At 44.3% G+C, this 27938-nt stretch overlaps 1 protein-coding gene across 1 annotated transcript in view; it reads left to right on the forward strand.

Annotated features, from left to right (window-relative positions):
• Positions 1-3966: 3966 nt before the first annotated feature.
• cep89 (centrosomal protein 89) overlaps positions 3967-27938 on the forward strand; it is a 177747-nt gene continuing 153775 nt past the window's right edge. The window contains exons 1-4 of the mRNA XM_055906458.1: positions 3967-4225; positions 20891-20997; positions 25063-25218; positions 25765-25969. Of these exons, the coding sequence (XP_055762433.1) occupies positions 4184-4225; positions 20891-20997; positions 25063-25218; positions 25765-25969 (510 nt within the window). The 5' untranslated portion in view covers positions 3967-4183. The remainder of the gene's footprint in view (positions 4226-20890; positions 20998-25062; positions 25219-25764; positions 25970-27938) is intronic.

Here is a 27938-nt window from a genome sequence, read left to right on the forward strand (position 1 = left end):
GTACAGGGGGGGGGGGGGGTTAATATAAACCTAGCATTTAGTTTGGTACACGGGGGTTAATATAAACCTAGCATTTAGTTTGGTACAGGGGGGGTTAATATAAACCTAGCATTTAGTTTGGTACACGGGGGTTAATATAAACCTAGCATTTAGTTTGGTAGGGGGGTTAATATAAACCTAGCATTTAGTTTGGTAGGGGGGTTAATATAAACCTAGCATTTAGTTTGGTAGGGGGGTTAATATAAACCTAGCATTTAGTTTGGTAGGGGGGTTAATATAAACCTAGCATTTAGTTTGGTAGGGGGGTTAATATAAACCTAGCATTTTGTTTGGTACACGGGGGTTAATATAAACCTAGCATTTAGTTTGGTAGGGGGGTTAATATAAACCTAGCATTTAGTTTGGTACAGGGGGGTTAATATAAACCTAGCATTTAGTTTGGTAGGGGGGTTAATATAAACCTAGCATTTTGTTTGGTACACGGGGGTTAATATAAACCTAGCATTTAGTTTGGTAGGGGGGTTAATATAAACCTAGCATTTTGTTTGGTACACGGGGGTTAATATAAACCTCGCATTTAGTTTGGTAGGGAGGTTAATATAAACCTCGCTGTCTGCCTGTCCAACCACGGAAAGAATGTTTGACTTTGAAATGTCGTAGTTTGTACCACAGTGAACAATGTCCAGACGAGAGGAGACAACTTGTTTTTGATCCAGTTGACATCACATATCATTATCATGGACATATCCAAGTAAATGCCAATAGTAAAAAGCTGAAAGGAAAATGCAGCTGGTGTCCTGTGATTTCAGGTTCAATGTGTGACGGGGCAGAGTTAGCCCAAGTTGGCTAGCTAGCAAGTTATTCAGCCTGCATAGCAACCATTTGGTTAAGAACGGACCTTCCTTTTGCATAGCAACAACTATGCAAAAATAGTTAGACTGAGGCAGTGTTGTATCGTGAATACAGTCACAGGTAAAATGGCTTTTTCAACTCATTTACCTGGTGAATGTATTCATGATCAGGGCCTAAAACCAACACCTGCCAAATGGGGGGTAGATTTCGGCATAGGCCTCATTGGAGGGTGCGAACATTTCACTCGCATTTGTGAATAAAAGTCGTCAACATGATCACATTTATAGTCAAATGCTGCAGTAGCTGTTTTCAAAGTATTTCCCCGTTTTTGTTTCATAGCTGGTAAATTAATCGCACAAAGTCAAAGAACTACAACTCTTATAATATAGCCTATTGCTGCAAAAGAACAACGTGAAAGATTCCGTTTTAGAAGCGCTGCGCACAGGCATAAACGTTGGTCTAATTTACTTGAAACGAAAGTCTACTGAAGTGAGAATTTGTCCTTGTGTTTCTTGGCTATTGTTTAGTTCACAAGCTAGGTTGATTTTCTATGTTTGAGGTTCAACCACAAGGGAAGAGAACAGCTCTTCTGCTCGTCAGACTCGATCTCAAAGCCACAGACATGAATCTAGTCGCACTACCACGTACCCTACCGCCCTTAAAGGGGCAGGGGAACATTTTGGTCTCATCTGTGATACACTATTTTGGTTATAAGACTCACAAAAATGGAATTAAACAATATACCACATTAGTTACTTCTTACTGGTAATACATGTATTGCTTTAGAAACATTACAAAGCATGTTCATTTGTTTTTTGTGTGTGTTTTGTTGGTGTAATTTTAGCTGCAATTTTTTTTTTCTCTGATTTGTAAATCTACCTGCCACAGTGGCTGCTGGACCAAAAAGTGAATTGTATGCCCTGTTCATGATACCTAATTTCCTCTTCTGCCTTATTGCTTAATTAACATACATTCCATGTTTATTGCAGTGGTGGGAAAAGTACCTGATTGTCATACTTGAATAAAAGTAAAGATACCTTAATAGAAAATGACTCCAGTAAAAGTGAAATCCTAATTGAAGTAAAACATACTACTTGGGTAAAAGTATTTGGTCTAAAATATACTTAAGTATCAAAAGTAAAAGTATAAATTATTTCAAATTCCTTATCTTAAGCAAACCAGATGGCACATTTGTCTTTGTTTTTTTTAAATATACAGATAGCCAGGGGCACACTCCAACACTAGGACATCATTTACAAAGGAAGCATGTGTGTTTAGTGAGTCTGTCAGATCAGAGGCAGTAGGGATGACCTTGATAAGTGTGTGAATTTGACAATTTTCCAGTTTTGCTAAGCATTCCAAATGTAATTGTACCCTATTATTTATATTTTTGACAACTTTATTTTACTTCACTAAATTCCTAAACAAATGCACTTTTTAATCCGTACATTTTCCCTGACATCCAATTTGTTTAGGAATGTAGTGAAGTAAAATAAAGTTCTGATAAATAAAGTACAGATAACCCCAATGAACTACTTAAGTAGTACTTTAAAGTATGTTCCCTTAAGTACTTTATACCACTGGTTTATTGGATATTGATATTTCATGCATAATGGGAACCGTTCTACTCTAGCTGAACACACTGTCTATCACTCTGGACATGAGCATCTGCTAAAGAACCTAAAAATATTTTATTAGAAACATATGGGTACTTAAAAATCAGATTTTTTTTGTCATTGATCCCCCCCCCCCCCCCCTGCCAGTCTGGCCCTATTCCTCATGGAAAGTGTTGTTGAAACTGCAGCACAAATCCCTCTCTGTCTGTTTTGGTCTGGGAACGCCATGTGATTCTGATGTAGCCCATTGTGACTTTCCTCTCTCAAGACTGAGACTGGTCTCCTGTACTTCCTGTTTCTGTCTGTCTGTCTGCCTGCCTGCCTGCCTGCCTGCCTGCCTGCTGTCCGTCCGTCCGTCCGTCCGTCCGTCTTCTCATATGATCAACAACTACAGTGCATTTGCCAACCCAACCTGAGAGAGAGTAGCCGATGTTGTTCACATGGGGATAGACAGCTGAAAGACAGGTGACAACAACACTGTAAGCAGAAGCCAGAAACTCCAACTGAAATCCTGTGTAGGCTACTCTATAAAACACTATGAAAGAAGCTCTGTTTTGTCTTTATTTTATACTTTCAATAGCTTTGAGAAGAGAGGAGAAAACCAAGCTGTTTCCTCCATATGTATTTACAGTATACCCGTATAGTATTACATATAGGCCTATTCACTACTGTAATTCACTGCCCATTTACCTTCCGCAAACCCAGATTATATACCTTTTAAGCACTATAGCATGTCCATGCCTTCTCACCTCTGTAGAATACTAGAAGCATGGGAATGGTAGGCACTGCATAGCCTGTGGGAGACCTAATGGGTTTTAAAGTGCTCACAGATTCCACTTTCTGATGTCGTGGGTTAGATGGTTTGGCTGAGTTATTAAAGAGAGACGGCTTCTGCAGGCCAGCACTGATGTCAGAGTGGTTTGTGTGTGTGTGTGTGTGTGTGTGTGTGTGTGTGTGTGTGTGTGTGTGTGTGTGTGTGTGTGTGTGTGTGTGTGTGTGTGTGTGTGTGTGTGTGTGTGTGTGTGAGAGAGAGAGGAATGAGGGGATATTAGTAGTTTGAGTCCAACGTTACAGTAACTATAAGACCTTTCCAGTCTGCAGAAGGAAAATCACAGGAAATAAGCATGAAATGAAAAAGTAGGCTAGACATTCTGTATATAATTCAAATCTGGTTTGACCAGTTAAATAGTTGTTTTGTGTGTGTGTGTGTGTGTGTGTGTGTGTGTGTGTGTGTGTGTGTGTGTGTGTGTGTGTGTGTGTGTGTGTGTGTGTGTGTGTGAGAGAGAGACACACAGACACAGAGAGAGAGAGAATCTACATTTCAGATCCTAGTATGGTCAAACCAACGTGGTATGATAGCGCCATCTGCTGTTGTGAGACGTGCAGTGTGTGTGTGTGTAAAATGAGAAATGGTGGCGTTGCTAAGAAGATTAAAGCTAAACGGTGAGTGGCTACTAATTTTACTATAAACCAATGAAATTAGCCGTTGTATTGAGGTGCAAAGCGTCTGGATACGAGGCTTGTAGTTGGCTTCTGTAAAACTATCTTGACCGTTAATGAATATGAAAAACAGATGAAAGCAGAGGACTGTGAATACCATTTTTTTGTATTTTATATACTTAGTTAGCTACTCTTTATTACAGCGCCTAAAAACAACAAACATCAAGAACGTCTTCCTCCAACCAAATCAACCATCAATTCGACATCAGAACAGGATGTCCAAATTTAGCTTCAGGAGAAGTGAAAAGAAAGCCTTTGTAAGTCTAGTTTTCCTCACTCTGACTCTCAGACAGCTATGTTTCTTACTAGACCGGTTAGCTAGCCAACCAACTTGCCTCTCTGCTTCGTGGAAACGGCATTAGTTAGCGTCTTTGCTAGCTAACGTCACTAGCTACTTCAGCTAGCTAAATGAGCTACTTTGGTGAGGAACTGATTTGAACTAGCTGCTAATGATTGATGGGAGCTGACGTCTCAAACATGTGAACTTCAAGGTGATATAGTTCGAGACTAATCCTTGAGATTTTGTCAAAAAACAACAACAACATTTGAAACATTTGAAACCTTTTTGATATAATATTTATATACCAAATGTATTTAATAGCTATAGGGAGAGTGGGGTAAGTTGAGCCACCATTGTTTCTAGGAAAACCATCCACAGAATTCATAATTTGACCAAATTGGCTATTTTAGAAAGAGGTAATCATTTCATGGAGTCTGTGAAGGAAGAAACCTCATGGAGAAAGTGATAAGCAAGTTAGGTATAAAAAAACGGATTTCACCAAGTCAAATGAATGTATTACTTAAAGGATTCATAATGCTTGTATCTAAACCGAAGAAGTTGATCATTTGAAGTTGGTTCTTTAGGTCAGTTGGGCTCTTTATGCTGCAATATGAGGGTCTGAACCTAGCATGAATGTTTCAACGTTTATTCGCCACTTGCACAGGATACAACAGGTGTAAAACAGAACAGTGAAATTCTTACCTTGAGAGCTCTTTACCAACAATGTAGTGATCATAATAATGATGATGATGATGATGATGATGATGATGATGATAATAACATAAAATACAAGTAAGAATAAAGACCACAAAATAACTGTGATGAGCGTTAAAGAACACAAGAATGCAAGTATATACAGGTCAGTACCTTATTCAATGTCCAGGGGTTCTGGAGTGGTTGTATATACAGGTCAGTACCTTATTCAATGTCCAGGGGTTCTGGAGTGGTTGTATATACAGGTCAGAACCTTATTCAATGTCCAGAGGTACTGGAGTGGTTGTATATACAGGTCAGTACCTTATTCAGTACCAGGGGTTCTGGAGTGGTTGTATATACAGGTCAGAACCTTATTCAATGTCCAGGGGTTCTGGAGTGGTTGTATATACAGGTCAGTACCAGTACCTTATTCAGTGTCCAGGGGTACTGGAGTGGTTGGATATACAGGTCAGTACCTTATTCAATGTCCAGGGGTTCTGGAGTGGTTGTATATACAGGTCAGTACCAGTACCTTATTCAATGTCCAGGGGTTCTGGAGTGGTTGTATATACAGGTCAGTACCTTATTCAATGTCCAGAGGTACTGGAGTGGTTGGATATACAGGTCAGTACCTTATTCAGTACCAGGGGTACTGGAGTGGTTGTATATACAGGTCAGTACCAGTACCTTATTCAGTGTCCAGGGGTACTGGAGTGGTTGTATATACAGGTCAGTACCTTATTCAGTGTCCAGGGGTACTGGAGTGGTTGTATATACAGGTCAGTACCTTATTCAATGTCCAGGGGTACTGGAGTGGTTGTATATACAGGTCAGTACCTTATTCAATGTCCAGGGGTACTGGAGTGGTTGTATATACAGCTCAGTACCAGTACCTTATTCAATGTCCAGGGGTTCTGGAGTGGTTGTATATACAGGTCAGTACCTTATTCAGTGTCCAGGGGTTCTGGAGTGGTTGTATATACAGGTCAGTACCTTATTCAGTGTCCAGGGGTACTGGAGTGGTTGTTTATACAGGTCAGTACCTTATTCAGTGTCCAGGGGTACTGGAGTGGTTGTATATACAGGTCAGTACCTTATTCAATGTCCAGGGGTACTGGAGTGGTTGTATATACAGGTCAGTACCAGAACCTTATTCAATGTCCAGGGGTTCTGGAGTGGTTGTATATACAGGTCAGTACCTTATTCAGTGTCCAGGGGTTCTGGAGTGGTTGTATATACAGGTCAGTACCTTATTCAGTGTCCAGGGGTACTGGAGTGGTTGTATATACAGGTCAGTACCTTATTCAATGTCCAGGGGTTCTGGAGTGGTTGTATATACAGGTCAGTACCTTATTCAATGTCCAGGGGTACTGGAGTGGTTGTATATACAGGTCAGTACCTTATTCAATGTCCAGAGGTACTGGAGTGGTTGTATATGCAGGTCAGTACCTTATTCAATGTCCAGGGGTACTGGAGTGGTTGTATATACAGGTCAGTACCTTATTCAATGTCCAGAGGTACTGGAGTGGTTGTATATACAGGTCAGTACCTTTATTCAATGTCCAGGGGTTCTGGAGTGGTTGTATATACAGGTCAGTACCTTATTCAATGTCCAGAGGTACTGGAGTGGTTGTATATACAGGTCAGTACCTTATTCAATGTCCAGGGGTTCTGGAGTGGTTGTATATACAGGTCAGTACCTTATTCAATGTCCAGAGGTACTGGAGTGGTTGTATATACAGGTCAGAACCTTATTCAATGTCCAGGGGTTCTGGAGTGGTTGTATATACAGGTCTGTACCAGTACCTTATTCTGTGTCCAGGGGTACTGGAGTGGTTGTATATACAGGTCAGTACCAGTACCTTATTCAGTGTCCAGGGGTTCTGGAGTGGTTGTATAAACAGGTCAGTACCTTATTCAATGTCCAGGGGTTCTGGAGTGGTTGTATATACAGGTCAGTACCAGTACCTTATTCAGTACCAGGGGTACTGGAGTGGTTGTATATACAGGTCAGTACCAGTACCTTATTCAATGTCCAGGGGTACTGGAGTGGTTGTATATACAGGTCAGTACCTTATTCAGTGTCCAGGGGTACTGGAGTGGTTGTATATACAGGTCAGTACCTTTATTCAATGTCCAGGGGTTCTGGAGTGGTTGTATATACAGGTCAGTACCTTATTCAATGTCCAGGGGTTCTGGAGTGGTTGTATATACAGGTCAGTACCTTATTCAATGTCCAGGGGTACTGGAGTGGTTGTATATACAGGTCAGTACCAGTACCTTATTCAATGTCCAGGGGTTCTGGAGTGGTTGTATATACAGGTCAGTACCTTATTCAATGTCCAGGGGTTCTGGAGTGGTTGTATATACAGGTCAGTACCAGTACCTTATTCAGTACCAGGGGTACTGGAGTGGTTGTATATACAGGTCAGTACCAGTACCTTATTCAATGTCCAGGGGTACTGGAGTGGTTGTATATACAGGTCAGTACCTTATTCAGTGTCCAGGGGTACTGGAGTGGTTGTATATACAGGTCAGTACCTTATTCAATGTCCAGGGGTTCTGGAGTGGTTGTATATACAGGTCAGTACCAGTACCTTATTCAGTGTCCTGGGGTTCTGGAGTGGTTGTATATACAGGTCAGTACCTTATTCAGTGTCCAGGGGTACTGGAGTGGTTGTATATACAGGTCAGTACCTTATTCAATGTCCAGGGGTACTGGAGTGGTTGTATATACAGGTCAGTACCTTATTCAGTGTCCAGGGGTTCTGGAGTGGTTGTATATACAGGTCAGTACCAGTACCTTATTCAGTGACCAGGGGTACTGGAGTGGTTGTATATACAGGTCAGTACCAGTACCTTATTCAATGTCCAGGGGTACTGGAGTGGTTGTATATACAGGTCAGTGTCAGTACCTTATTCAATGTCCAGGGGTACTGGAGTGGTTGTATATACAGGTCAGTACCTTATTCAATGTCCAGGGGTTCTGGAGTGGTTGTATATACAGGTCAGTACCAGAACCTTATTCAATGTCCAGGGGTTCTGGAGTGGTTGTATATACAGGTCAGTACCTTATTCAGTGTCCAGGGGTACTGGAGTGGTTGTATATACAGGTCAGTACCTTATTCAATGTCCAGGGGTTCTGGAGTGGTTGTATATACAGGTCAGTACCAGTACCTTATTCAATGTCCAGGGGTACTGGAGTGGTTGTATATACAGGTCAGTACCAGAACCTTATTCAGTGTCCAGGGGTACTGGAGTGGTTGTATATACAGGTCAGTACCAGTACCTTATTCAATGTCCAGGGGTTCTGGAGTGGTTGTATATACAGGTCAGTACCTTATTCAATATCCAGGGGTTCTGGAGTGGTTGTATATACAGGTCAGTACCTTATTCAATGTCCAGGGGTTCTGGAGTGGTTGTATATACAGGTCAGTACCAGAACCTTATTCAATGTCCAGGGGTTCTGGAGTGGTTGTATATACAGGTCAGTACCTTATTCAATGTCCAGGGGTACTGGAGTGGTTGTATATACAGGTCAGTACCAGTACCTTATTCAATGTCCAGGGGTTCTGGAGTGGTTGTATATACAGGTCAGTACCAGTACCTTATTCAATGTCCAGGGGTTCTGGAGTGGTTGTATATACAGGTCAGTACCTTATTCAATGTCCAGGGGTTCTGGAGTGGTTGTATATACAGGTCAGTACCTTATTCAGTGTCCAGGGGTTCTGGAGTGGTTGTATTTACAGGTCAGTACCTTATTCAGTGTCCAGGGGTACTGGAGTGGTTGTATATACAGGTCAGTACCTTATTCAATGTCCAGGGGTTCTGGAGTGGTTGTATATACAGGTCAGTACCTTATTCAATGTCCAGGGGTTCTGGAGTGGTTGTATATACAGGTCAGTACCAGTACCTTATTCAATGTCCAGGGGTACTGGAGTGGTTGTATATACAGGTCAGTACCTTATTCAATGTCCAGGGGTTCTGGAGTGGTTGTATATACAGGTCAGTACCAGTACCTTATTCAGTGTCCAGGGGTTCTGGAGTGGTTGTATATACAGGTCAGTACCAGAACCTTATTCAGTGTCCAGGGGTTCTGGAGTGGTTGTATATACAGGTCAGTACCAGAACCTTATTCAGTGTCCAGGGGTTCTGGAGTGGTTGTATATACAGGTCAGTACCTTATTCAGTGTCCAGGGGTACTGGAGTGGTTGTATATACAGGTCAGTACCAGAACCTTATTCAGTGTCCAGGGGTTCTGGAGTGGTTGTATATACAGGTCAGTACCAGTACCTTATTCAGTGTCCAGGGGTTCTGGAGTGGTTGTATATACAGGTCAGTACCAGTACCTTATTCAGTGTCCAGGGGTACTGGAGTGGTTGTATATACAGGTCAGTACCTTATTCAGTGTCCAGGGGTTCTGGAGTGGTTGTATATACAGGTCAGTACCTTATTCAATGTCCAGGGGTTCTGGAGTGGTTGTATATACAGGTCAGTACCAGTACCTTATTCAGTGTCCAGGGGTTCTGGAGTGGTTGTATATACAGGTCAGTACCTTATTCAGTGTCCAGGGGTACTGGAGTGGTTGTATATACAGGTCAGTAACTTATTCAGTGTCCAGGGGTTCTGGAGTGGTTGTATATACAGGTCAGTACCTTATTCAATGTCCAGGGGTTCTGGAGTGGTTGTGTGTATATACAGGTCAGTACCAGAACCTTATTCAATGTCCAGGGGTGCTGGAGTGGTTGTATATACAGGTCAGTACCTTATTCAATGTCCAGGGGTTCTGGAGTGGTTGTGTTTATATACAGGTCAGTACCAGAACCTTATTCAGTGTCCAGGGGTTCTGGAGTGGTTGTGTGTATATACAGGTCAGTACCAGTACCTTATTCAATGTCCAGGAGTACTGGAGTGGTTGTATATACAGGTCAGTACCAGTACCTTATTCAGGGTCCAGGGGTTCTGGAGTGGTTGTGTGTATATACAGGTCAGTACCAGTACCTTATTCAGTGTCCAGGGGTACTGGAGTGGTTGTATATACAGGTCAGTACCAGTACCTTATTCAGTGTCCAGGGGTTCTGGAGTGGTTGTATATACAGGTCAGTACCTTATTCAATGTCCAGGGGTTCTGGAGTGGTTGTATATACAGGTCAGTACCAGTACCTTATTCAGTGTCCAGGGGTACTGGAGTGGTTGTATATACAGGTCAGTACCAGTACCTTATTCAGTGTCCAGGGGTACTGGAGTGGTTGTATATACAGGTCAGTACCTTATTCAGTGTCCAGGGGTTCTGGAGTGGTTGTATATACAGGTCAGTACCTTATTCAGTGTCCAGGGGTTCTGGAGTGGTTGTATATACAGGTCAGTACCTTATTCAATGTCCAGAGGTACGGGAGTGGTTGTATATACAGGTCAGTACCAGAACCTTATTCAGTGTCCAGGGGTACTGGAGTGGTTGTATATACAGGTCAGTACCTTATTCAATGTCCAGGGGTTCTGGAGTGGTTGTGTGTATATACAGGTCAGTACCTTATTCAGTGTCCAGGGGTTCTGGAGTGGTTGTATATACAGGTCAGTACCAGAACCTTATTCAGTGTCCAGGGGTACTGGAGTGGTTGTATATACAGGTCAGTACCTTATTCAATGTCCAGGGGTTCTGGAGTGGTTGTATATACAGGTCAGTACCTTATTCAGTGTCCAGGGGTACTGGAGTGGTTGTATATACAGGTCAGTACCAGAACCTTATTCAGTGTCCAGGGGTTCTGGAGTGGTTGTATATACAGGTCAGTACCTTATTCAATGTCCAGGGGTTCTGGAGTGGTTGTATATACAGGTCAGTACCAGTACCTTATTCAATGTCCAGGGGTACTGGAGTGGTTGTATGTACAGGTCAGTACCAGTACCTTATTCAATGTCCAGGGGTACTGGAGTGGTTGTATATACAGGTCAGTACCAGTACCTTATTCAGTGTCCAGGGGTACTGGAGTGGTTGTATGTACAGGTCAGTACCAGTACCTTATTCAATGTCCAGGGGTACTGGAGTGGTTGTATATACAGGTCAGTACCTTACTCAGTGTCCAGGGGTTCTGGAGTGGTTGTATATACAGGTCAGCACCTTATTCAATGTCCAGGGGTTCTGGAGTGGTTGTATATACAGGTCAGTACCTTATTCAGTGTCCAGGGGTTCTGGAGTGGTTGTTTATACAGGTCAGTACCAGTACCTTATTCAATGTCCAGGGGTTCTGGAGTTGTTGTATATACAGGTCAGTACCTTATTCAATGTCCAGGGGTTCTGGAGTGGTTGTGTATACAGGTCAGTACCAGTACCTTATTCAATGTCCAGGGGTTCTGGAGTGGTTGTATATACAGGTCAGTACCAGTACCTTATTCAGTGTCCAGGGGTTCTGGAGTGGTTGTATATACAGGTCAGTACCTTATTCAATGTCCAGGGGAACTGGAGTGGTTGTATATACAGGTCAGTACCTTATTCAATGTCCAGGGGTTCTGGAGTGGTTGTATATACAGGTCAGTACCTTATTCAATGTCCAGGGGTACTGGAGTGGTTGTATATACAGGTCAGTACCTTATTCAATGTCCAGGGGTACTGGAGTGGTTCTATATACAGGTCAGTACCTTATTCAATGTCCAGGGGTTCTGGAGTGGTTGTATATACAGGTCAGTACCTTATTCAGTGTCCATGGGTTCTGGAGTGGTTGTATATACAGGTCAGTACCAGAACCTTATTCAATGTCCAGGGGTTCTGGAGTGGTTGTAAATACAGGTCAGTACCAGTACCTTATTCAATGTCCAGGGGTTCTGGAGTGGTTGTATATACAGGTCAGTACCTTATTCAGTGTCCAGGGGTACTGGAGTGGTTGTATATACAGGTCAGTACCTTATTCAATGTCCAGGGGTACTGGAGTGGTTGTATATACAGGTCAGTACCAGAACCTTATTCAATGTCCAGGGGTTCTGGAGTGGTTGTATATACAGGTCAGTACCTTATTCAATGTCCAGAGGTACTGGAGTGGTTGTATATACAGGTCAGAACCTTATTCAATGTCCAGGGGTTCTGGAGTGGTTGTATATACAGGTCTGTACCAGTACCTTATTCTGTGTCCAGGGGTACTGGAGTGGTTGTATATACAGGTCAGTACCAGTACCTTATTCAGTGTCCAGGGGTTCTGGAGTGGTTGTATAAACAGGTCAGTACCTTATTCAATGTCCAGGGGTTCTGGAGTGGTTGTATATACAGGTCAGTACCAGTACCTTATTCAGTACCAGGGGTACTGGAGTGGTTGTATATACAGGTCAGTACCAGTACCTTATTCAATGTCCAGGGGTACTGGAGTGGTTGTATATACAGGTCAGTACCTTATTCAGTGTCCAGGGGTACTGGAGTGGTTGTATATACAGGTCAGTACCTTTATTCAATGTCCAGGGGTTCTGGAGTGGTTGTATATACAGGTCAGTACCTTATTCAATGTCCAGGGGTTCTGGAGTGGTTGTATATACAGGTCAGTACCTTATTCAATGTCCAGGGGTACTGGAGTGGTTGTATATACAGGTCAGTACCAGTACCTTATTCAATGTCCAGGGGTTCTGGAGTGGTTGTATATACAGGTCAGTACCTTATTCAATGTCCAGGGGTTCTGGAGTGGTTGTATATACAGGTCAGTACCAGTACCTTATTCAGTACCAGGGGTACTGGAGTGGTTGTATATACAGGTCAGTACCAGTACCTTATTCAATGTCCAGGGGTACTGGAGTGGTTGTATATACAGGTCAGTACCTTATTCAGTGTCCAGGGGTACTGGAGTGGTTGTATATACAGGTCAGTACCTTATTCAATGTCCAGGGGTTCTGGAGTGGTTGTATATACAGGTCAGTACCAGTACCTTATTCAGTGTCCTGGGGTTCTGGAGTGGTTGTATATACAGGTCAGTACCTTATTCAGTGTCCAGGGGTACTGGAGTGGTTGTATATACAGGTCAGTACCTTATTCAATGTCCAGGGGTACTGGAGTGGTTGTATATACAGGTCAGTACCTTATTCAGTGTCCAGGGGTTCTGGAGTGGTTGTATATACAGGTCAGTACCAGTACCTTATTCAGTGACCAGGGGTACTGGAGTGGTTGTATATACAGGTCAGTACCAGTACCTTATTCAATGTCCAGGGGTACTGGAGTGGTTGTATATACAGGTCAGTGTCAGTACCTTATTCAATGTCCAGGGGTACTGGAGTGGTTGTATATACAGGTCAGTACCTTATTCAATGTCCAGGGGTTCTGGAGTGGTTGTATATACAGGTCAGTACCAGAACCTTATTCAATGTCCAGGGGTTCTGGAGTGGTTGTATATACAGGTCAGTACCTTATTCAGTGTCCAGGGGTACTGGAGTGGTTGTATATACAGGTCAGTACCTTATTCAATGTCCAGGGGTTCTGGAGTGGTTGTATATACAGGTCAGTACCAGTACCTTATTCAATGTCCAGGGGTACTGGAGTGGTTGTATATACAGGTCAGTACCAGAACCTTATTCAGTGTCCAGGGGTACTGGAGTGGTTGTATATACAGGTCAGTACCAGTACCTTATTCAATGTCCAGGGGTTCTGGAGTGGTTGTATATACAGGTCAGTACCTTATTCAATATCCAGGGGTTCTGGAGTGGTTGTATATACAGGTCAGTACCTTATTCAATGTCCAGGGGTTCTGGAGTGGTTGTATATACAGGTCAGTACCAGAACCTTATTCAATGTCCAGGGGTTCTGGAGTGGTTGTATATACAGGTCAGTACCTTATTCAATGTCCAGGGGTACTGGAGTGGTTGTATATACAGGTCAGTACCAGTACCTTATTCAATGTCCAGGGGTTCTGGAGTGGTTGTATATACAGGTCAGTACCAGTACCTTATTCAATGTCCAGGGGTTCTGGAGTGGTTGTATATACAGGTCAGTACCTTATTCAATGTCCAGGGGTTCTGGAGTGGTTGTATATACAGGTCAGTACCTTATTCAGTGTCCAGGGGTTCTGGAGTGGTTGTATTTACAGGTCAGTACCTTATTCAGTGTCCAGGGGTACTGGAGTGGTTGTATATACAGGTCAGTACCTTATTCAATGTCCAGGGGTTCTGGAGTGGTTGTATATACAGGTCAGTACCTTATTCAATGTCCAGGGGTACTGGAGTGGTTGTATATACAGGTCAGTACCTTATTCAATGTCCAGGGGTTCTGGAGTGGTTGTATATACAGGTCAGTACCAGTACCTTATTCAGTGTCCAGGGGTTCTGGAGTGGTTGTATATACAGGTCAGTACCAGAACCTTATTCAGTGTCCAGGGGTTCTGGAGTGGTTGTATATACAGGTCAGTACCAGAACCTTATTCAGTGTCCAGGGGTTCTGGAGTGGTTGTATATACAGGTCAGTACCTTATTCAGTGTCCAGGGGTACTGGAGTGGTTGTATATACAGGTCAGTACCAGAACCTTATTCAGTGTCCAGGGGTTCTGGAGTGGTTGTATATACAGGTCAGTACCAGTACCTTATTCAGTGTCCAGGGGTTCTGGAGTGGTTGTATATACAGGTCAGTACCAGTACCTTATTCAGTGTCCAGGGGTACTGGAGTGGTTGTATATACAGGTCAGTACCTTATTCAGTGTCCAGGGGTTCTGGAGTGGTTGTATATACAGGTCAGTACCTTATTCAATGTCCAGGGGTTCTGGAGTGGTTGTATATACAGGTCAGTACCAGTACCTTATTCAGTGTCCAGGGGTTCTGGAGTGGTTGTATATACAGGTCAGTACCTTATTCAGTGTCCAGGGGTACTGGAGTGGTTGTATATACAGGTCAGTAACTTATTCAGTGTCCAGGGGTTCTGGAGTGGTTGTATATACAGGTCAGTACCTTATTCAATGTCCAGGGGTTCTGGAGTGGTTGTGTGTATATACAGGTCAGTACCAGAACCTTATTCAATGTCCAGGGGTGCTGGAGTGGTTGTATATACAGGTCAGTACCTTATTCAATGTCCAGGGGTTCTGGAGTGGTTGTGTTTATATACAGGTCAGTACCAGAACCTTATTCAGTGTCCAGGGGTTCTGGAGTGGTTGTGTGTATATACAGGTCAGTACCAGTACCTTATTCAATGTCCAGGAGTACTGGAGTGGTTGTATATACAGGTCAGTACCAGTACCTTATTCAGGGTCCAGGGGTTCTGGAGTGGTTGTGTGTATATACAGGTCAGTACCAGTACCTTATTCAGTGTCCAGGGGTACTGGAGTGGTTGTATATACAGGTCAGTACCAGTACCTTATTCAGTGTCCAGGGGTTCTGGAGTGGTTGTATATACAGGTCAGTACCTTATTCAATGTCCAGGGGTTCTGGAGTGGTTGTATATACAGGTCAGTACCAGTACCTTATTCAGTGTCCAGGGGTACTGGAGTGGTTGTATATACAGGTCAGTACCAGTACCTTATTCAGTGTCCAGGGGTACTGGAGTGGTTGTATATACAGGTCAGTACCTTATTCAGTGTCCAGGGGTTCTGGAGTGGTTGTATATACAGGTCAGTACCTTATTCAGTGTCCAGGGGTTCTGGAGTGGTTGTATATACAGGTCAGTACCTTATTCAATGTCCAGAGGTACGGGAGTGGTTGTATATACAGGTCAGTACCAGAACCTTATTCAGTGTCCAGGGGTACTGGAGTGGTTGTATATACAGGTCAGTACCTTATTCAATGTCCAGGGGTTCTGGAGTGGTTGTGTGTATATACAGGTCAGTACCTTATTCAGTGTCCAGGGGTTCTGGAGTGGTTGTATATACAGGTCAGTACCAGAACCTTATTCAGTGTCCAGGGGTACTGGAGTGGTTGTATATACAGGTCAGTACCTTATTCAATGTCCAGGGGTTCTGGAGTGGTTGTATATACAGGTCAGTACCTTATTCAGTGTCCAGGGGTACTGGAGTGGTTGTATATACAGGTCAGTACCAGAACCTTATTCAGTGTCCAGGGGTTCTGGAGTGGTTGTATATACAGGTCAGTACCTTATTCAATGTCCAGGGGTTCTGGAGTGGTTGTATATACAGGTCAGTACCAGTACCTTATTCAATGTCCAGGGGTACTGGAGTGGTTGTATGTACAGGTCAGTACCAGTACCTTATTCAATGTCCAGGGGTACTGGAGTGGTTGTATATACAGGTCAGTACCAGTACCTTATTCAGTGTCCAGGGGTACTGGAGTGGTTGTATGTACAGGTCAGTACCAGTACCTTATTCAATGTCCAGGGGTACTGGAGTGGTTGTATATACAGGTCAGTACCTTACTCAGTGTCCAGGGGTTCTGGAGTGGTTGTATATACAGGTCAGTACCTTATTCAGTGTCCAGGGGTACTGGAGTGGTTGTATATACAGGTCAGCACCTTATTCAATGTCCAGGGGTTCTGGAGTGGTTGTATATACAGGTCAGTACCTTATTCAGTGTCCAGGGGTTCTGGAGTGGTTGTTTATACAGGTCAGTACCAGTACCTTATTCAATGTCCAGGGGTTCTGGAGTGGTTGTATATACAGGTCAGTACCTTATTCAATGTCCAGGGGTTCTGGAGTGGTTGTGTATACAGGTCAGTACCAGTACCTTATTCAATGTCCAGGGGTTCTGGAGTGGTTGTATATACAGGTCAGTACCAGTACCTTATTCAGTGTCCAGGGGTTCTGGAGTGGTTGTATATACAGGTCAGTACCTTATTCAATGTCCAGGGGAACTGGAGTGGTTGTATATACAGGTCAGTACCTTATTCAATGTCCAGGGGTTCTGGAGTGGTTGTATATACAGGTCAGTACCTTATTCAATGTCCAGGGGTACTGGAGTGGTTGTATATACAGGTCAGTACCTTATTCAATGTCCAGGGGTACTGGAGTGGTTCTATATACAGGTCAGTACCTTATTCAATGTCCAGGGGTTCTGGAGTGGTTGTATATACAGGTCAGTACCTTATTCAGTGTCCATGGGTTCTGGAGTGGTTGTATATACAGGTCAGTACCAGAACCTTATTCAATGTCCAGGGGTTCTGGAGTGGTTGTAAATACAGGTCAGTACCAGTACCTTATTCAATGTCCAGGGGTTCTGGAGTGGTTGTATATACAGGTCAGTACCTTATTCAGTGTCCAGGGGTACTGGAGTGGTTGTATATACAGGTCAGTACCTTATTCAATGTCCAGGGGTACTGGAGTGGTTGTATATACAGGTCAGTACCAGAACCTTATTCAATGTCCAGGGGTTCTGGAGTGGTTGTATATACAGGTCAGTACCTTATTCAGTGTCCAGGGGTACTGGAGTGGTTGTATATACAGGTCAGTACCAGAACCTTATTCAATGTCCAGGGGTTCTGGAGTGGTTGTATATACAGGTCAGTACCTTATTCAATGTCCAGAGGTTCTGGAGTGGTTGTATATACAGGTCAGTACCTTATTCAGTGTCCAGGGGTTCTGGAGTGGTTGTATATACAGGTCAGTACCAGAACCTTATTCAATGTCCAGGGGTTCTGGAGTGGTTGTATATACAGGTCAGAACCTTATTCAATGTCCAGGGGTTCTGGAGTGGTTGTATATACAGGTCAGTACCTTATTCAGTGTCCAGGGGTTCTGGAGTGGTTGTATATACAGGTCAGTACCTTATTCAATGTCCAGGGGTTCTGGAGTGGTTGTATATACAGGTCAGTACCAGAACCTTATTCAATGTCCAGGGGTTCTGGAGTGGTTGTATATACAGGTCAGTACCTTATTCAATGTCCAGGGGTTCTGGAGTGGTTGTATATACAGGTCAGTACCAGTACCTTATTCAATGTCCTGGGGTTCTGGAGTGGTTGTATATACAGGTCAGTACCTTATTCAATGTCCAGGGGTTCTGGAGTGGTTGTATATACAGGTCAGAACCTTATTCAGTGTCCAGGGGTACTGGAGTGGTTGTATATACAGGTCAGTACCTTATTCAGTGTCCAGGGGTTCTGGAGTGGTTGTATATACAGGTCAGTACCTTATTCAATGTCCAGGGGTTCTGGAGTGGTTGTATATACAGGTCAGTACCAGTATCTTATTCAATGTCCAGGGGTTCTGGAGTGGTTGTATATACAGGTCAGTACCTTATTCAATGTCCAGAGGTACTGGAGTGGTTGTATATACAGGTCAGTACCAGTACCTTATTCAATGTCCAGGGGTTCTGGAGTGGTTGTATATACAGGTCAGTACCTTATTCAATGTCCAGGGGTTCTGGAGTGGTTGTATATACAGGTCAGTACCTTATTCAATGTCCAGGGGTTCTGGAGTGGTTGTATATACAGGTCAGTACCTTATTCAGTGTCCAGGGGTTCTGGAGTGGTTGTATATACAGGTCAGTACCAGTACCTTATTCAATGTCCAGGGGTTCTGGAGTGGTTGTATATACAGGTCAGTACCAGTACCTTATTCAATGTCCAGGGGTACTGGAGTGGTTGTATATACAGGTCAGTACCTTATTCAATGTCCAGGGGTTCTGGAGTGGTTGTATATACAGGTCAGTACCTTATTCAATGTCCAGGGGTTCTGGAGTGGTTGTATATACAGGTCAGAACCTTATTCAATGTCCAGGGGTACTGGAGTGGTTGTATATACAGGTCAGTACCTTATTCAGTGTCCAGGGGTTCTGGAGTGGTTGTATTTACAGGTCAGTACCTTATTCAGTGTCCAGGGGTTCTGGAGTGGTTGTATATACAGGTCAGTACCTTATTCAGTGTCCAGGGGTACTGGAGTGGTTGTATATACAGGTCAGTACCAGAACCTTATTCAATGTCCAGGGGTTCTGGAGTGGTTGTATATACAGGTCAGTACCTTATTCAATGTCCAGGGGTTCTGGAGTGGTTGTATATACAGGTCAGTACCTTATTCAATGTCCAGGGGTACTGGAGTGGTTGTATATACAGGTCAGTACCTTTTTCAGTGTCCAGGGGTTCTGGAGTGGTTGTATATACAGGTCAGAACCTTATTCAATGTCCAGGGGTTCTGGAGTGGTTGTATATACAGGTCAGTACCAGTACCTTATTCAATGTCCAGGGGTTCTGGAGTGGTTGTATATACAGGTCAGTACCTTATTCAATGTCCAGAGGTACTGGAGTGGTTGTATATACAGGTCAGTACCAGTACCTTATTCAATGTCCATTGGTTCTGGAGTGGTTGTATATACAGGTCAGTACCAGTACCTTATTCAATGTCCAGGGGTACTGGAGTGGTTGTATATACAGGTCAGTACCTTATTCAATGTCCAGGGGTTCTGGAGTGGTTGTATATACAGGTCAGTACCTTATTCAATGTCCAGGGGTTCTGGAGTGGTTGTATATACAGGTCAGTACCAGTACCTTATTCAGTACCAGGGGTACTGGAGTGGTTGTATATACAGGTCAGTACCAGTACCTTATTCAATGTCCAGGGGTTCTGGAGTGGTTGTATATACAGGTCAGTACCAGTACCTTATTCAGTGTCCAGGGGTTCTGGAGTGGTTGTATATACAGGTCAGTACCTTATTCAGTGTCCAGGGGTACTGGAGTGGTTGTATATACAGGTCAGTACCAGTACCTTATTCAGTACCAGGGGTACTGGAGTGGTTGTATATACAGGTCAGTACCTTATTCAGTACCAGGGGTACTGGAGTGGTTCTATATACATTGCCTTTCGGAAAGTATTCCGATCCCTTGACTTTTTCCTAATTTTCTTAGGTTACAGCCTTATTCTAAAATTGATTAAATCGTTTTTTCCCCTAATCAATCGACACAGAATACCCCATAAGGACAACTCAAAAACAGGTTTTAATTTATAAAAAAATTAAAAATGATATCATATTTACATAAGTATTCAGAACCTTTACTCAGTACTTTTGTTGAATCACCTTTGGCAGCGATTACAGCCTAGAGTCTTCTTGGGTATGACTCAACAAGCTTGGCACACTTGTATTTGGGGAGTTTCTCCCGTTCTTCTCTGCAGATCCTCTCAAGCTCCGTCAGGTTGGATGGGGAGCGTTTCAACAGAGTGATTCTGTATGTAAAAGATGGCTCCACTTACCCTGCTCTCCCTTATATTAAACACTATATGACAAACAGAGAAGCAATTGTCTAGAATGAAGGGGTTTAAAAGTGCCTTTTTTAGGTGTTTGTGTGTGTAATTTATTTATTTTAATTTTATTTTATTTCACCTTTATTTAACAAGGTTGGCTAGTTGAGAACACATTCTCATTTACAACTGCGACCTGGCCAAGATAAAGCAAAGCAGTTCGACACATACAACAACACAGAGTTACACATGGAATAAACGAACATACAGTCAATAATACAGTGAAAAATAAGTCTATATACAATATGAGCAAGTGAGGTGAGATAAGGGAGGTGAAGGGAAACAAAATATATATATATATAAATAAATAAAGATATAAAAAAGGCCATGGTGGCGAAGTAAATACAATATAGCAAGTAAAAAACACTGGAATGGTTGGATTGCAGTGGAAGAAAGTGCAAAGTAGAGATAGAAATAATGGGGTGCAAAGGAGCAAAATGAATAAATAAATACAGTAGGGAAAGAGGTAGTTGTTTGGGCTAAATTGTAGATGGGCTATGTAATAATAATTTACACAAGCCGTTTGTAGTCCCGGTGTTACACTGAAAGTGATGCTGTGGTCCGTGTGAGTGTCTTCACCATATTTGGAAACATTAGATCAGTCTACTTGTCTCAAAGATACTCCTCGTCAACTCCGTAATCATTAACTTCCATGTGTAACATCAATGTCTCTCCTCACACCTCATCTCCTCGTCAACTCCATAATCATTAACTTCCATGTGTAACATCAATGTCTCTCCTCATCACCTCATCAACTCACCTTCACTGTGTCGTCGTGAACCTTTTCCCCTAACAAGGTTTTCCCATTGGTTGTTTTAACATAGAAGCACATAGCTCATGGCTTGATCCCTGCAGCGACCATCGCCCCCCGGCCTGCTGTACCCCGTACCCCTCCCCCTCGCAGCCCACACCCCTCTCCAGAGAGACCCAGGTACCTATATGGAACATACACCTAACAAACGGATCTGCATCCCAAATGGCGCCCTATACCCTATATAATGCACAGATTTTCACCAGGGCCCATAGGATAGTGTGTTATATAGGGCCCAGTTCCACCAGGGCCCATAGGACGGTGTGTTATATAGGGCCCAGTTTCACCAGGGCCCATAGGATAGTGTGTTATATAGGGAATAGGGTTCCATTTGGGATTGCAATCGTCAACTCTGTCTGATGTCTTTCTCTCCTCTTCCCTTCTCTTTCCTTGTCTCCTCATTCCTTGTCTCCTCGTTCCTTGTCTCCACTTCCCTTCTCTCCTCTTCCCTTCTCGTTCCTTGTCTCCTCTTCCCTCCTCGTTCCTTGTCTCCTCGTTCCTTGTCTCCTCGTTCCTTGTCTCCTCATTCCTTGTCTCCTCGTTCCTTGTCTCCACTTCCCTTCTCTCCTCTTCCCTCCTCTTCCCTTGTCTCCTCTTCCCTTGTCTCCTCTTCCCTTCTCGTTCCTTGTCTCCTCTTCCCTCCTCGTTCCTTGTCTCCTCGTTCCTTGTCTCCTCGTTCCTTGTCTCCTCATTCCTTGTCTCCTCTTCCCTTGGCTCCTCTTCCCTCCTCGTTCCTTGTCTCCTCTTCTCTCCTCGTTCCTTGTCTCCTCTTCCCTTGTCTCCTCTTCCCTCCTCGTTCCTTGTCTCCTCGTCCCTTCTCTCCACTTCCCTTCTCTGTCCTTGTCTCCTCTTCCCTCCTCGTTCCTTGTCTCCTCTTCCCTTGTCTCCTCTTCCCTCCTCGTTCCTTGTCTCCTCTTCCCTTGTCTCCTCTTCCCTCCTCGTTCCTTGTCTCCTCTTCCCTTGTCTCCTCTTCTCTCCTCATTCCTTGTCTCCTCTTCCCTTGTCTCCTCTTCCCTCCTCGTTCCTTGTCTCCTCTTCCCTTGTCTCCTCTTCCCTTCTCGTTCCTTGTCTCCTCTTCCCTCCTCGTTCCTTGTCTCCTCGTTCCTTGTCTCCTCTTCCCTCCTCGTTCCTTGTCTCCTCTTCCCTTGTCTCCTCTTCCCTCCTCGTTCCTTGTCTCCTCTTCCCTTGTCTCCTCTTCCCTCCTCGTTCCTTGTCTCCTCTTCCCTTGTCTCCTCTTCCCTCCTCGTTCCTTGTCTCCTCTTCCCTTGTCTCCTCTTCCCTCCTCGTTCCTTGTCTCCTCGTTCCTTGTCTCCTCTTCCCTTCTCTCCTCTTCCTTTCTCTTTCCTTGTCTCCTCGTTCCTTGTCTCCTCGTTCCTTGTCTCCACTTCCCTTGTCTCCTCTTCCCTCCTCGTTCCTTGTCTCCTCGTTCCTTGTCTCCTCGTTCCTTGTCTCCTCGTTCCTTGTCTCCTCGTTCCTTGTCTCCTCGTTCCTTGTCTCCTCGTTCCTTGTCTCCTCGTTCCTTCTCTCCTCTTCCCTTCTCGTTCCTTGTCTCCACTTCTCTTCCCTCCTCGTTCCTTGTCTCCTCGTTCCTTGTCTCCTCGTTCCTTGTCTCCTCATTCCTTGTCTCCTCGTTCCTTGTCTCCTCGTTCCTTCTCTCCACTTCCCTTATCGTTCCTTGTCTCCTCGTTCCTTGTTTCCACTTCCCTTCTCTCCTCTTCCCTTCTCGTTCCTTGTCTCCTCGTTCCTTGTCTCCTCATTCCTTGTCTCCTCGTTCCTTGTCTCCTCATTCCTTGTCTCCTCGTTCCTTGTCTCCTCGTTCCTTGTCTCCACTTCCCTTCTCTCCTCTTCCCTTCTCGTTCCTTGTCTCCTCGTTCCTTGTCTCCTCATTCCTTGTCTCCTCATTCCTTGTCTCCTCGTTCCTTGTCTCCTCATTCCTTGTCTCCTCATTCCTTGTCTCCTCGTTCCTTGTCTCCTCGTTCCTTGTCTCCTCGTTCCTTGTCTCCTCGTTCCTTGTCTTCTCGTTCCTTGTCTCCTCGTTCCTTGTCTTCTCGTTCCTTGTCTCCTCGTTCCTTGTCTTCTCGTTCCTTGTCTCCTCGTTCCTTGTCTCCTCTTCCCTCCTCGTTCCTTGTCTCCTCTTCCCTCCTCGTTCCTTGTCTCCTCTTCCCTCCTCGTTCCTTGTCTCCTCGTTCCTTGTCTCCTCGTTCCTTGTCTCCACTTCCCTTCTCGTTCCTTGTCTCCTCATTCCTTGTCTCCTCGTTCCTTGTCTCCTCATTCCTTGTCTCCTCATTCCTTGTCTCCTCGTTCCTTGTCTCCTCGTTCCTTGTCTCCACTTCCCTTCCACCCTCTTCTGTCATCCCTTTTCCTTCTAACCTTATTGCCATGACTCTCAGATGACTTATTGTACATGTAAGTATCAATGACTATCTGCATTCTGACTTATCTATCTTAAAACCTGTTATTACAGGTAACCTCATCCCATCTATCTTAAAACCTGTTATTACAGGTAACCTCATCCCGTCTATCTTAAAACCTGTTATTACAGGTGACATCATCCCATCTTGGCTAAAACCTGTTATTACAGGTAACCTCATCCCATCTGGGCTAAAACCTGCTATTACAGGTGACATCATCCCATCTGGGCTAAAACCTGTTATTACAGGTAACCTCATCCCATCTGGGCTAAAACCTGTTATTACAGGTAACCTCATCCCATCTGGGCTAAAACCTGTTATTACAGGTAACCTCATCCCATCTGGGCTAAAACCTGTTATTACAGGTAACCTCATCCCATCTGGGCTAAAACCTGTTATTACAGGTAACCTCATCCCATCTGGGCTAAAACCTGTTATTACAGGTAACATCATCCCATCTGGGCTAAAACCTGTTATTACAGGTAACCTCATCCCATCTGGGCTAAAACCTGCTATTACAGGTAACCTCATCCCATCTGGGCTAAAACCTGTTATTACAGGTAACCTCATCCCATCTGGGCTAAAACCTGTTATTACAGGTAACCTCATCCCATCTGGGCTAAAACCTGTTATTACAGGTAACCTCATCCCATCTGGGCTAAAACCTGTTATTAAAGGTAACCTCATCCCATCTGGGCTAAAACCTGTTATTACAGGTAACCTCATCCCATCTGGGCTAAAACCTGCTATTACAGGTAACCTCATCCCATCTGGGCTAAAACCTGTTATTACAGGTAACCTCATCCCATCTGGGCTAAAACCTGTTATTACAGGTAACCTCATCCCATCTGGGCTAAAACCTGTTATTACAGGTAACCTCATCCCATCTGGGCTAAAACCTGTTATTACAGGTAACATCCCATCTGGGCTAAAACCTGTTATTACAGGTAACCTCATCCCATCTGGGCTAAAACCTGTTATTACAGGTAACCTCATCCCATCTGGGCTAAAACCTGTTATTACAGGTAACCTCATCCCATCTGGGCTAAAACCTGCTATTACAGGTAACCTCATCCCATCTGGGCTAAAACCTGCTATTACAGGTAACCTCATCCCATCTGGGCTAAAACCTGTTATTACAGGTAACCTCATCCCATCTGGGCTAAAACCTGTTATTACAGGTAACCTCATCCCATCTGGGCTAAAACCTGTTATTACAGGTAACCTCATCCCATCTATCCTAAAACCTGCTATTACAGGTAACCTCATCCCATCTATCCTAAAACCTGCTATTACAGGTAACCTCATCCCATCTGGGCTAAAACCTGTTATTACAGGTAACCTCATCCCATCTGGGGTAAAACCTGCTATTACAGGTAACCTCATCCCATCTGGGCTAAAACCTGTTATTACAGGTAACCTCATCCCATCTGGGCTAAAACCTGTTATTACAGGTAACATCATCCCATCTGGGCTAAAACCTGCTATTACAGGTAACCTCATCCCATCTGGGCTAAAACATTAGTGTCATGGACTTATAAGTATCACTTGTTTTTGTTGTTGACTCCCAACTGTGTTTAATGAACCCTCATCCATCTGTGTTTTAATGAACCCTCATCCGTCTGTGTTTTAATGAACCCTCATCCATCTGTCTTTAATGAACCCTCATCCATCTGTCTTTAATGAACCCTCATCCATCTGTAAAAATGTGTTTTTCTACTTGAATCTGTATCCTCCACTTCCTCTTTAACTCGTCTTTCTGTCCGTACTACAGGTCTGCCTTGGCAGCCGCCATCTTGTCGTCGTCGTTGACCGGGCGGACCATCGCCCTCCCGCCTGCACGCCCCAGATCCTTCTCCGAGAGCGACTGCTCACGCTCAGAGACACACACCACCTTCGAGCCGTACGCCAGCACAGCGCTCTACACGAAGTAGGCCTTGCTTGTCGGTGTCACTCAGAATCCGTCAACATCACCGTGTCTGACAATCAATTCTTCTGCAATATCCTTGCATCCTATCTCCTAGCGTCTTGTCTAAACGTATTGGAAGAGAAGGTTCTAGGGTCCCGCCCCTCAGACCTTCTTCTCCAATACGTTTTGAGGAGGAGTCGAGGACAGATGAATTGAGAAAGAGCCTGCTGTGCCACCTACAGATGCCGTATCTTAATTTGACCCAGTTTTTCACAGCAGGAAAATAATCCTGCAGCAACAGGACATGTGAATTATTATGTGGATTATAATTAAATACATGTTTTGTAGTGGTTGATATATTTCTCATTAGGGCAAGTAATGTCTGACATTTTTTTAAGTGAACATTTTAAACATTAGAAAAATTCCTGCAACAACATGATGATCAAATGAAGATCCTACATCTGTAGTAGGTCACTTCCAGTCGTCGACCCTCAGTGACCAACGCTGAAATGTGAATGAGTTATACCAGAGGATTTGATCTGTGATCTCTCTCTCGTCTTTATTTAGAGACAGATGGCCAGAGTCTTTGGCTGGCCGGCCTCGCTTGCCCTCTCCTGGGCTCTCTGACGACCATGATGATGATGAAGAGGAGGAGGACGTAGAGAGATCGGTTCTGTCAGATGAAGATGGTCATGTCTACCAATCTCTCGATCGCCGGGGGAGAAGTCCGACCAGAGACAGATATGACATCTACGCCCGGCCTGTAAAACAGGTAGAAAGGGTCAGGACATCTACACCCAGCCTGTAAAACAGGTAGGAAGGGTTAGGACATCTACACCCAGCCTGTAAAACAGGTAGGAAGGGTCAGGACATCTACACCCAGCCTGTAAAACAGGTAGGAAGGGTTATGACATCTACACCCAGCCTGTAAAACAGGTAGGAAGGGTTATGACATCTACACCCAGCCTGTAAAACAGGTAGGAAGGGTTTGGGTCAGGACATCTACACCCAGCCTGTAAAACAGGTAGGAAGGGTTAGGACATCTACACCCAGCCTGTAAAACAGGTAGGAAGGGTTATGACATCTACACCCAGCCTGTAAAACAGGTAGGAAGGGTTATGACATCTACACCCAGCCTGTAAAACAGGTAGGAAGGGTTATGACATCTACACCCAGCCTGTAAAACAGGTAGGAAGGGTTTGGGTCAGGACATCTACACCCAGCCTGTAAAACAGGTAGGAAGGGTTAGGACATCTACACCCGGCCTGTAAAACAGGTAGGAAGGGTTATGACATCTACACCCAGCCTGTAAAACAGGTAGGAAGGGTTATGACATCTACACCCATTCTGTAAAACAGGTAGGAAGGGTTATGACATCTATGCCCGGCCTGTAAAACAGGTAGGAAGGGTTTGGGTCAGGACATCTACACCCGGCCTGTAAAACAGGTAGGAAGGGTCAGGACATCTACACCCAGCATGTAAAACAGGTAGGAAGGGTCAGGACATCTACACCCAGCATGTAAAACAGGTAGGAAGGGTCAGGACATCTACACCCAGCCTGTAAAACAGGTAGGAAGGGTTATGACATCTACACCCAGCCTGTAAAACAGGTAGGAAGGGTCAGGACATCTACACCCAGCCTGTAAAACAGGTAGGAAGGGTTATGACATCTACACCCATTCTGTAAAACAGGTAGGAAGGGTCAGGACATCTACACCCAGCCTGTAAAACAGGTAGGAAGGGTCAGGACATCTACACCCAGCCTGTAAAACAGGTAGGAAGGGTCAGGACATCTACACCCAGCCTGTAAAACAGGTAGGAAGGGTTATGACATCTACACCCAGCCTGTAAAACAGGTAGGAAGGGTTATGACATCTACACCCAGCCTGTAAAACAGGTAGGAAGGGTTTGGGTCAGGACATCTACACCCAGCCTGTAAAACAGGTAGGAAGGGTTATGACATCTACACCCAGCCTGTAAAACAGGTAGGAAGGGTCAGGACATCTACACCCAGCCTGTAAAACAGGTAGGAAGGGTCAGGACATCTACACCCAGCCTGTAAAACAGGTAGGAAGGGTTTGGGTTATGACATCTACACCCAGCCTGTAAAACAGGTAGGAAGGGTTTGGGTCAGGACATCTACACCCAGCCTGTAAAACAGGTAGGAAGGGTTAGGACATCTACACCCAGCCTGTAAAACAGGTAGGAAGGGTTAGGACATCTACACCCAGCCTGTAAAACAGGTAGGAAGGGATATGACATCTACACCCAGCCTGTAAAACAGGTAGGAAGGGTTATGACATCTACACCCAGCCTGTAAAACAGGTAGGAAGGGTTTGGGTCAGGACATCTACACCCAGCCTGTAAAACAGGTAGGAAGGGTTTGGGTCAGGACATCTACACCCAGCCTGTAAAACAGGTAGGAAGGGTTTGGGTCAGGACATCTACACCCAGCCTGTAAAACAGGTAGGAAGGGTTATGACATCTACACCCAGCCTGTAAAACAGGTAGGAAGGGTTAGGACATCTACACCCAGCCTGTAAAACAGGTAGGAAGGGTCAGGACATCTACACCCAGCCTGTAAAACAGGTAGAAAGGGTCAGGACATCTACACCCAGCCTGTAAAACAGGTAGGAAGGGTTTGGGTTATGACATCTACACCCAGCCTGTAAAACAGGTAGGAAGGGTTATGACATCTACACCCAGCCTGTAAAACAGGTAGGAAGGGTTATGACATCTAC

The sequence above is a fragment of the Salvelinus fontinalis genome, chromosome 40 (assembly GCF_029448725.1).
Source record: "Salvelinus fontinalis isolate EN_2023a chromosome 40, ASM2944872v1, whole genome shotgun sequence".
NCBI classification, from domain to species: domain Eukaryota; kingdom Metazoa; phylum Chordata; class Actinopteri; order Salmoniformes; family Salmonidae; genus Salvelinus; species Salvelinus fontinalis.